Raw genomic sequence first — 12,095 nt, 5'->3', positions numbered from 1 at the left:
ACTCTGGACAATAGAATAAGATTTATAGGATTTGTGCTAAATGGGCTAAAACATGCAAAAACCCCAGTACGGTCCTTTTAAGTACTTTGACAGAATCCCACCAATCACATCAGTGACTGAACGTAAAGCCATGTAAAGAGTTTAAGTTCAACAATTAATCGCACCATTCCTTTTGCTAAGTACTTTATTGACGTCTGATTTCATCCATATTTAAACGCAGCAGTGGGATGTACCACCTACAAGTAATAAATGCATGTTCTCTACTAAATCCATTAGATGTTTCTTCAGTGTTCTCATCGTGCATGTTCTGTGCCACTCTACACTGAAATCATCAGCTCATAAAATACCTGCTGCTAGTGAACGCCATCATCGCTGCCTACTTTCATTTGCATGGGGGGTAACACACTGGATGACCTGTGATGCTTCTGTCTGTCATGAGAATAATGAACCTGTTGGCACAATGCATGTCCGGTCTGCAATGATTAACTGTCTTAACCAGCATTCTGTGTATTTTAAAATTTCCGTCCTTCGCTTTCTGTTGTCATGAATCTCCAAATGTGATATTTGGTAATACAACTCCCATTTATTCCTCAGTGGAGATCTCATCTGTCACATTTATATCCCATCTTTTATATGCACATTGTTCCACATCATGTTTAATAACACGTGAGGGGCAAAGACTGTCTTTGTTCATCAATCAGTCAGTCATATTTTATTTGTATAGCACCTGTCATACATGTCAGTGCAGTTCAATATGCTTTACAGATGACTGACAAGCAGATAATAAGGCAGAACAAGTGCAGACCATAAAAACAACATAAAAGACAAAAACAATTTAACAATAAAAATGATGAAAAAAATTAAAGATTTAAAAGTGATAATAATAATAATAATATTAGTGAAAGTATAGTTAAATAAAAGCTGGACTAAAAGTAGAAAAAATAGATAAAAGACAAAATTTTAACAAAGACAAATTAAATAAGTGGAATAAAAATGTATATAATATTAGTAATAATAAAATAAAAGACAAAATGAATACAATAAAGTAGATAAATAAATAATGAAAATAATGTCAATAAATCATTCTTAATCAAAAGCCTGGCTGAATGGGTTTGTTTTAAGTTTACGTTTAAAGAAGTTGACATGTTGATGGTCATCATTGATCTTAAAAATTGGTTTTTAGTGGGGTTTTTTTAGTTTTAGTAGGGGGACTGAAATGCAACATTTCGGATTTATTGACCACACAGCTGACTGACACAGATAAATGTTAATTAACAGACCCATGTGTAGGATTTAGAGGCATCTATCGGCACAAATGGAATATAATATTCAGAACTATGTTTGCATTAGTTTATAATCACCTGAAAATAAAAACCGTGTTTTCGTTACCTTAGAATGAGCCATTTATATCTATATGTAGAGCAGGTCCTCTTCCACAGAGGCTGCCTTGTTGTTCCACAGTAGCCCAGAACAGACAAATCAAACACAGGCTCTAGATAGGGCCATTTGCATTTTTGTTTTTTCAAGTCGGCCACACCTGGTTCTCTTATACGCTTGGCACATGGGAGTAATTTCAGTTCTCCATCCTCACCACTAGATGTCACTAAATCCTACACACTGGGCCTTTAATTACAAATGTGTTTTTTTTTTGGTTACATGTGTGCTTCTCCTACAATGACAGGTCAAAATACTGTTTTATATCTTTTCCACCAACATGGATCAGGTGCTGCTCTCGTTCCTGCACCTAATTTGAACCGTTTAGAGCATTTTAAACAAAAATAAATTGGTTTGGAACCAAAAAATAGCAGGTCTTTTCTTAACCTGAAGTGGGAACCATGATGACATTAGTTGTTGTGTCATATTCTACAGGTTAGAATGACAGAGAAATCATCATCAAATCATTAATTGTTGGTCCCTGCTTGTTTTTGGATTAAAAATATATATATACAGTACAGGCCAAAAGTTTGGACACACCTTCTCATTCAATGCGTTTTCTTTATTTTCATGACTATTTACATTGTAGATTCTCACTGAAGGCATCAAAACTATGAATGAACACATGTGGAGTTATGTACTTAACAAAAAAAGGTGAAATAACTGAAAACATGTTTTATATTCTAGTTTCTTCAAAATAGCCACCCTTTGCTCTGATTACTGCTTTGCACACTCTTGGCATTCTCTCCATGAGCTTCAAGAGGTAGTCACCTGAAATGGTTTTCCAACAGTCTTGAAGGATTTCCCAGAGGTGTTTAGCACTTGTTGGCCCCTTTGCCTTCACTCTGCGGTCCAGCTCACCCCAAACCATCTCGATTGGGTTCAGGTCCGGTGACTGTGGAGGCCAGGTCATCTGCCGCAGCACTCCATCACTCTCCTTCTTGGTCAAATAGCCCTTACACAGCCTGGAGGTGTGTTTGGGGTCATTGTCCTGTTGAAAAATAAATGATCGTCCAACTAAACGCAAACCGGATGGGATGGCATGTCGCTGCAGGATGCTGTGGTAGCCATGCTGGTTCAGTGTGCCTTCAATTTTGAATAAATCCCCAACAGTGTCACCAGCAAAACACCCCCACACCATCACACCTCCTCCTCCATGCTTCACAGTGGGAACCAGGCATGTGGAATCCATCCGTTCACCTTTTCTGCGTCTCACAAAGACACGGCGGTTGGAACCAAAGATCTCAAATTTGGACTCATCAGACCAAAGCACAGATTTCCACTGGTCTAATGTCCATTCCTTGTGTTTCTTGGCCCAAACAAATCTCATCTGCTTGTTGCCTCTCCTTAGCAGTGGTTTCCTAGCAGCTATTTGACCATGAAGGCCTGATTCGCGCAGTCTCCTCTTAACAGTTGTTCTAGAGATGGGTCTGCTGCTAGAACTCTGTGTGGCATTCATCTGGTCTCTGATCTGAGCTGCTGTTAACTTGCGATTTCTGAGGCTGGTGACTCGGATGAACTTATCCTCAGAAGCAGAGGTGACTCTTGGTCTTCCTTTCCTGGGTCGGTCCTCATGTGTGCCAGTTTCGTTGTAGCGCTTGATGGTTTTTGTGACTCCACTTGGGGACACATTTAAAGTTTTTGCAATTTTCCGGACTGACTGACCTTCATTTCTTAAAGTAATGATGGCCACTCGTTTTTCTTTAGTTAGCTGATTGGTTCTTGCCATAATATGAATTTTAACAGTTGTCCAATAGGGCTGTCGGCTGTGTATTAACCTGACTTCTGCACAACACAACTGATGGTCCCAACCCCATTGATAAAGCAAGAAATTCCACTAATTAACCCTGATAAGGCACACCTGTGAAGTGGAAACCATTTCAGGTGACTACCTCTTGAAGCTCATGGAGAGAATGCCAAGAGTGTGCAAAGCAGTAATCAGAGCAAAGGGTGGCTATTTTGAAGAAACTAGAATATAAAACATGTTTTCAGTTATTTCACCTTTTTTTGTTAAGTACATAACTCCACATGTGTTCATTCATAGTTTTGATGCCTTCAGTGAGAATCTACAATGTAAATAGTCATGAAAATAAAGAAAACGCATTGAATGAGAAGGTGTGTCCAAACTTTTGGCCTGTACTGTATATATATATCTTTAATAACAGAACAATAGTTTGGATCAATGCGATCCACCATCTCGCTGCTATGGTTTACCTCTGTTGTGCATCGTGCAATGCCCTGCGTTGATGACACATCTTTGATTACAATGATTCTGATCAAAGCTGTTGGAAACATGGGCTGCTTTGCCAGATAGCACCAACTTTCCAACAGTCCTGAACAGAACCAGTTCAAGAACCAGAGCTAGTTTAGTAGAAAAGGGGTATTTGAGAAAAGTTATTTGTCAGAGAGTCATCAAAGTATCTGTTATAAACATCAGAGATCTGACTGTACCTTACCCTTACCATTTTAGAAACATTATCAAGCTTGAGCCAGAAAGTGCTAAATAAAAACCACAACATGGTTAAGGGCGTCTTTCTCTGTGACCTGCTTCACCACTGTAAAGCCTGGCTGGTACGTTGGTGTTGCCAGTATTATCAGTCTGTTGTAGCTGTCACAGTGGCTCAGGGCTAAGATGTGCTCGACTTAAACTGAAACATCTCTGGCTTAATCCCGGCTGGGGACCTTGGTTGCATGTTCATCCTGTCTCTTTCCTCTCAAATTCCTAATCTTTCTGACAAAAACGCCTCAAAAAATTCTGAAAAGAAAACAAGAAACTTTGCCACAGAAATGCCAAAAATTAGTTTGAGTTATTAACTTTTACATACAGTAGTTTTTTCTGGGGATGCATAACATGGATTTTTTTCAGCCAATACCAATAAGCTGCTTCTAATGGCCGACACCGATAAGATTACTGATAAATTTTCTATTGTAAAATAAATTCATAACCTGTAATTTATGTGCACCTGAGGGTAAGATGTGGTTAGCAAAAATGGATGATTTTATATTCCATAGCGCTGACTGAACCAAATCTAACTGACATCACTGTTGGTAACACGTATGTTTAAGTCTTCACTCAGCCACTGAGCTGTCAAACTAACCCTACTCACTGACTTAATGTCAGAAGTCTACATGTCCGTGGTAAAAGTAGCAGCGGCTTGGGAGAGTTTACCAGTTTCTAAATGTGCCATTAGTTTGCGAAATCCTTGGTCTTCTACCACAGGAAAAAGACAAGTGCCATAATTTGTGAATTTTGTCATCATCTGCTTCAGCCTTTGAGCTGTCTCCAGTAAACCCTCCGAAGTTTTTAATGCCTCCTGCCTCCTATTCCTTCAACACATCTTCGTTGCCATGACAACTTTGTAGAGGTCTTAAAAGATTTGTTGTGTTAAAACTCGTCGTGATGTCTTCCTCTGAAACTGAAAAACGTCCCCTCAGGCAACGACAGATGTTGCACTTGTTCAGTTAGTGAAAGCAATTTGTCATTTATTGGATATAATTTCAGTATTGAAATAATATATAATATAAATTTCCTAATTAAGGGACAATATATATCATGTATCCCTAGTTTGTTCATCACAGAGCTCTGATAAGTTTATAATGATTATAATAATCACTAAATTGAAGAGATTCTTATTGAAAATACGTGTATGATATCAACAAACATAATATTGACAGATATGTTGTTATTTGATATATTGATATTGGCCTCACAGTGGGCTTTACACCTTTGTACCATTGAAGAAAATCCCTCTGAGATATTATTCATGTAATCATGATCACATTACATTACATACTACAGCTACTTTCATTGTGCAGTCCTGTATTGTATAATGACGTCAATAAATCATTGAATCCTTGATGGATGTTACAGGGCAGCAGTTGCTTTATGAAGCTTATACATGTAAATGATAATAACAGAGGTGTGGACTCGGGTCACATGACTTGGATTTGGTTCAGACTCAAGTCACAAATTGAAGACTTTAGACTCGACTTGACAAAATCATAAAATGCTCGCAACTTTACTTAAATTTTAACACCAGTGACTCATGACTTTTTTTGGACTTGAGCCTTTTGACAATGCTGAGAATACTTGATACCTTCCCCAGTGCCCAAAAGATTAAAAAAATGTTATTTAAAAAGTGTGCCATAAATCAATAAATTTCCTTTAATTTCCTGAATCAGCAAACATTAACGCCATTCATTCCCAGCAAGTCGGCACTTCCCCAGAACCACTTTGTTTTAGTCAGTCCGACTAACTTTACGCTACTGAGCGCCAGCTGGAAAAAAAGATACCAAAAGATGATTTTGTTGTGCACAAAAACTACACGGTGATCAACAAAAAGGAATTGCAGTATGCGAAACATGCAGGTCAAAGATTACAGACAGAGACAAACAATTTACAATAAACTTGTTTTAACAAGTAAGTACAAATTAAAAGTTAATATATTATTACTCTTTAAATGGCATGATATTTGGTCATGAGCACATTATGACTTGTTTAGAGTTTAGGACTCCACTTGAGGCTTGTCGGTCTAGATGTGGAACTTGACTTAGGACTTTCGTGCAAAGACTTGAGTCATACTTGTGACTTGCAGAACAATGACTTGGTCCCACCTCTGGGTGATAGCATGCATCATGTTACAGCTGTTACTGTTGGTAACCTGTCATCAGCAGGTTGCAAGAATAAGTTCATTTATCCTTGAGAATCTGTTAACTGTATGTTTGTCTGTTTGTGTCTCCTTTCTCCCCATATTTCTTTGCATTTGTGCTTCCTCTCCTTCCCTTCGTGTGTGATGTGTGTGTGTGTGTGCATGTGTGTGCATGTGTGTGCATGTGTGTCCTGTGTTCACGGAGCAGTATCCAACAGAGGAAGACATGATAGAGTGGGCAAAGCGCGAGAGCGAGCGAGAGGAAAAGGAGCGACTTGCCAGGCTCACCCAGCAGGAACAAGAGGACCTGGAGCTGGCCATCGCACTCAGCAAGTCTGAACTCTCCTGAGGAGCTTGTCTCCTCTTCCTCCTCCCCTCCTCCCCCTCTTCCTCCACTGACCTGGCTTGGCACGGCACAGCACAGCCTGGCCCAGCCCAGAAAGCACCAAAGCAAAGTGGGGACTGTATAGGACTGATTCAGCAGCACCTGCTGACCCCATGAAGAGACTTTCTCAAAATAAACCCACCTCTGAATCTTTCTTCTCCCCAGACTGTGTTCACCATTCACTGGCATTGCAGTATTGTGTTTTATTTTTTCCCCATCCTGTTGGTCTTGTTTCTGGAGGAGAGGACCAAGATGGAGTGTATGTTCTGAAGAATGGATTGTTGAAAATGAAATGCGGTGAATATGGATTTAGAGATTGCTCCGCTGAGTTCAACACCAGGCTACAAGCACCACGTTAACTCTCCAGAATGTAATTTATTTAATGCACTCAAAACTAGATCAAAATGGCCTTTGTCAAAAGCCCTGTCTTTATCCACTAATGCTTTACTTTATTAATACTCGGCTCACTCTAGCTTCTAAAGTTATGTTGAGAATTTCATGAGATTTCTTTAATTAGAAATAGACTTACTAATTTTGTAGAGCCCAAAAAATCCCCTAATTTCCTTCAAGCTCTTGTTTAATATTCTGAAACTAAATCTTGAACTGTGTGTAGATTTGAGATAGTAAGGTGGGAAAAAAGAGTGTTTTTTGAGACACGGTAACAAAATTTAAGAGTGCAGTCAGTCTTTTTGAAATGGAGTGACCATGTACTTTTCTAATCCCACAGAAGGCCTATGAGATTTTTTTTGTATAAGTATTTGTTTAGGACAGGGTGACAAAATTTAACATTTCTACTTGTCTAACTGGAAGTTACTAGTCCTCTAATATGTGAAACACGTGCAAATTTATAGTAAATTTCAACATCACAGCTTCCACATTCAGCTTCTAGATACTTTAGTTTCTTTTAAATGTTTGTAATGCATTACTTTGTCCGGCATCTGTTCTGTCAAAGTTGATTTTTTGGGAGATACTGAAAGGAATGAAACTACAACTTTTTCACGTCATGATGACATAATAATTAGCATTACATTTCAGGGCACACTACAAGGGGATTGCACGACACAAGAACTGCTTTTGACAAATATTTGATAGAGTCAGACACCAAATACTCTACATTATTTTAATTAGTATGAAACACTCAGTCCTTGATGTTTAATTATTAATGTTTTTGCTGAAATTTGACAGCAAAACTGTTGAGGTTGGACATTAGCATTCAAACATAAGTGTAAAAAATAGAAACTGGGTTGTTGTGATGAATGTATGTGTGGAAACAACTGATTTATACCCACTTTACCCACCCTAATTACTCATAAGATACATGAATAATGTTGAAGGGACACCCCAAAATCAGAAATACATATTTTTCCTCTTACCTGTAGTGGTATTTATCAGTCTAGATTGTTTTAGTGTGAGTTGCGGAGTGTTGGAGGTATCAGCCGTAGAGATGTCTGCAGTGTCAGCAACAATGTCTCTTTGCAGGAATCATGACACGGTCTGTGGATTATCTTTAGTAACCTAAAGATAATCCACAGACCTTGTTGTGAGCAGTTTCATGTAGAAAGAATGTCTTTCTACCAAACTACAAACACCAACCATATCACCACAGAGAAGGAAGAGTGCATCTGCACATGGATGAGAGGCTCATACCAGGCCATTCACCATCATGTGATGCCCTGTGGCCCAAAAAGACCTTTTACCGTAGACTTGCACAGCGAAAGAGATGTCTGTAAATCAATGGATACATTGTGAGCAGTTTCATGTAGGGACTTTTTTCTTCCTACCGAACTACACCCACCAACTGTATGACCACGCAGAAGGAAGTGTGCATCTACTCATGGAGGAGAGGTCTTGTGACAGCACGAGATGTAAACAGTAATGGTGTCTAAGCTGTAACACCAGCTAGCTCAGTGGTGCTAGGTGAGTTAAGCGGGATTTATACTTGTGTGGCAGACCCTACAGTGCGTACCTTACGCATGTCGCCTACGCCGTTGTGAGCATTTATACTTGTGCGATGGTGTGTCTGTGTCACTCTGCAGTTACACCTCCAAAACACTAGTCAGTGGTGGAGTTTCTGTGACATGCTGTAAAGTTCAATTGATATAAAACACACCCAAAACACACATTAAACCTGGCTTAATAGAGACAGTGTCAACCATACTACACCCGCCAACTGTATTGCTGCGCAAAAGGAAGCGTGCATCTACTCATGGACAAGAGGCTCATGACTGTGTGAGATGTAAACGTTAATGGCGTCTCCTCCAGCTGCGCTGTAACCTTAGCTAGCTCAGTGATGCTAGGTGAGCTAGCAGTAGATGCACTCTTCCTTCTGCACAGTGATTTGGTTGGTGGGTGTAGTTTGGTAGAAAGAAAATAGTTCCTACATGAAACTGCTCACACTATGGATTATTTTGAGTAACCAGGTCATGATGTCTGGAAAGAGACATTGATGTTGAACTTTTCAAATGTTTTTTTTTTTGGCACTTTGAGCACCACAAGCCGAGTGCCATCTGGTTCCATTATATGGACAACACAACATTTGACAACTCACACCACTTTGCACACAGCACTACAGGTAAGAGGAATAATATGTATATTCAATTTTAACATGAACTGTCCCTTTAATAATATTTTTCATCCTGATTGATCCAGGGTTAGTCACAAAGCAATCTCCCTAAAGCTTGCTGAATTACACTTCAGTAACATGGATACTTGGTTGTAGATGAGAGAAGTGCACTAAAAAGAAAAATTTCCTAAAGTATTCATTTCACAAATTTCACACCACGTTCCATTTCAAAGTTTGCCACTGCTGTTTGGCATTTGTATGAACTTTTTTTTATTTTTCCCATAATGTTTTTTTTTTTTGTCTCAGCAGATGCTTCCTGTCTGGGAGCCTAACTAGATTTCAAAGTCCTACACAAAGTCAGTAAAAGTTGATTAGTGTCTCTGCGTTCTGGTGGAGCAGTTTGTCTTTTGTGTGTGCACTTCAGGCTCTGTGGGGATTTAACCTGCTGGTGTTGTGAAGATAAATCCCTCCGTTGCACTGCATCCACACGCCTGTTAACACCCTCACAATAGTTGGCCGGCCAGTGATTCCTCTCCTTGCTGGGAAATATTGTGTTTCTCCCAGAAAATGAACTTAAGTGACTTAACGCTGAGTGCTGAACTGTGATAGATGGTTTCTAAACAAGGGAAGGTTTGGTTGAAGAGCAGTAAGCTTTTGTTTTTATTTTCCTTGCTGATTTGTGAGCTAATGGTGCACAACATTTTGGACAATTCGTCCTGTTCAGATGTATTTTTTTCTCTTTTCGGCCTTGTTTAGAACGAGCATTGTCATAGTTTCCTCTTCTCATGTTTAACCAGTTTACTGTCCATGGTCAAGGCTGCACTTCCTACTCTCAGTGCGTCTCATATTGCAGTTCACGTTTATTGTAAATACAAGCGAGAGCAGGAGTCGTCCATCTCGTCTTCACCTTCACAGCTGAGTCTCTTGTCATACAACAGTTTAATCCTCTCACCTTTAAAGGCCACCTGACACGTTACTGTCATTTGTACAGACTCCTCGAATTTTACAAATCAAGAACCACTTGTGTTTCTAGGCTTACCCATAAAGGCTTTTTAAGCTCAAACTAATTGTATTTTATTTTGTATTTTCTAACGTGCAAGAAGAAAATCATTATTGGGAGGTTTGGCCAGAATATGTAATGCATTTAATTGAAACAGAATAAATATTAAACGTGTAGTTTTGCAGTGTGTGTGTTCTTACTGGGATTAAATCATGTTACTGGCTGTGTGGAGTACAATTTTAGATCCTTGAGTAGATGTACTAATACTGCATTATAACAATACTCTATTACAAGAAAAGTGCAGCAGTGGTGGAAAGTATCTAAGAACACTTATGTAGGTATTCATGCTTTACTTAAGTGTTGCAATTGTATGCCCCCATATTCTACTCTGCTCCATGTCAGAGGGGAGTATTGTACTTTTATACACATTTATTTTCCCTAAAACACATCACTATCTGATAGACTAATACATAATAATGCATATGTAATAATGGTCCAATAACATAAATAATGTGTGAGCACATGAGCCAAAGTAACATTTGCTAATAATACAGGTACTAACATTTTTAATGCAGGACTTTTACATTCTTGTATTGGTACATTTTAGTAGTACTCAATAAGTAGATCAGAATGATTCAGAAAGTGATTTTGTTATATGTATAATATTATTTGATTATTTTTGTGGAAGTGGATGCAGTCATTTTTAGGCAGCATTTATGTTGCTGGTCAGTTTGAAGGCCGCCTTAACTACTTTATGTACATGTACTACTGTCAGCTCAATCTATAACAGCATGTCTGACTTTATGCAAACTTAAATTAGGCATAACTAGGCTGTCATAGTGGAATAAAAAGTACACTATTTCCCTCTTAAAAGTACTGTGGTAGAAACCGAAAGTAGCAGGAAAGTACCTCAAATTTTACTTTAACACTGTACTTGAGTAAATGTACATATGCATTTTGATTTTGATTTTGATTTTGATTTACAGAGCATTTATAAACACCTGAAACGTATCCCGTGTGCCAAGCTTATAAACAGGAGAACTACAGTAGCAGACGGGAAAATGCAATAGGCCCTATCTAGAGCCAGTATTTGATTTGTCCGTTGTGGTCTCCTGTAGAACAACATGGCGGATTCTGAGGAAGAGGACCTGCTCCACAACAAGACATAATAGTTCTTATTTTAGGATGAGTGCCCCATGAATGATTCCGAAAACAACAGTAAATATAAAAACAAAAAATAATTTTAGTTTTCTTGCGTAAAACCCGGAAATTACTCAGCATTTTAACACTGACGGTTCCTGGGTCTTAAAGTCAATGTGTTTCTTGAATGGGTTTTAAGTTAGATGCCTGAAATAAGGTCTGTGGTTAACAAAAGCTTAAGATACTTTCATGTTTTGTTCCACGACATAAAATACGTCAGTTAATACTCCACTTGTAAACTTGGAAGCTTCTACATGTCTTCAAAGCGGCAGTTGCTAACAAACGGCTCAATGAGACTACAGAACGTCATCGCGCCGAGCCGCGCCGAACACGGTCCTGTTATGGCGGTGACGTCAGGTCGTGCGACTGTGGTGCAGTTCGTTTAAAGCCTAATGTTAGCTTTTTACTTCTGGTGACTGCATTCAGGCTTCAGTAATCTTGAAAGTGGTGTTCATTTGTGGAGATTATGTCGCCGAACAATACGTGTAAGTATCATAGATGTTTGTTTGCCACAGAGCTTATTTTCGGCAGTAATTTAAAATCAAATGAAAAAATCCCATAGGGTTTTTGACGGTTGAACCAGTGCGATGCTAACTACAACTTTATACACCAATGAAAAGGTAGTTGTGAATATTATTTACCATTATTGTCAATAGAGGCCCCTAAATCCTACACACGAGACAGTTAACTTTCTTTAATGTGTGTAGGCTACATGTTTGTTTATTGAATAATACATTTTAAGTCGTACAGTATGTAACTGCCTGTTTCATTATAGTGTGGAACCTTGTCGTAAGATGGAGGGCTCTAGGACCATGTAGCCGGGTCTCACAGCAGCTACATTACAGTGCATTTAAATAGGAAAGT

General features: G+C 38.8%; 1 protein-coding gene across 5 annotated transcripts in view; it reads left to right on the top strand.

Moving 5' to 3' along the window:
- The window catches only part of eps15 (epidermal growth factor receptor pathway substrate 15), a 34,711-nt gene extending 27,665 nt beyond the window's left edge, over positions 1-7,046 (top strand). For 3 of the 5 annotated variants that reach the window (XM_078168757.1, XM_033621715.2, XM_033621714.2), the window contains exons 24-25: positions 221-242; positions 6,292-7,046. In XM_078168757.1, coding sequence (XP_078024883.1) covers positions 221-242; positions 6,292-6,422 — 153 coding nt within the window. In that variant the 3' untranslated portion in view covers positions 6,423-7,046. The remainder of the gene's footprint in view (positions 1-220; positions 243-6,291) is intronic. The other 2 variants (XM_033621718.2, XM_033621717.2) reach the window with 1 other exon arrangement.
- The last annotated feature ends 5,049 nt before the right edge of the window (positions 7,047-12,095 follow it).

Source organism: Epinephelus lanceolatus, chromosome 6, assembly GCF_041903045.1.
Source record: "Epinephelus lanceolatus isolate andai-2023 chromosome 6, ASM4190304v1, whole genome shotgun sequence".
Classification (NCBI taxonomy): domain Eukaryota; kingdom Metazoa; phylum Chordata; class Actinopteri; order Perciformes; family Serranidae; genus Epinephelus; species Epinephelus lanceolatus.
The sequence above is the reverse complement of the archived record's forward strand: the minus strand, read 5'-3'. Positions and strand labels throughout refer to the sequence as shown.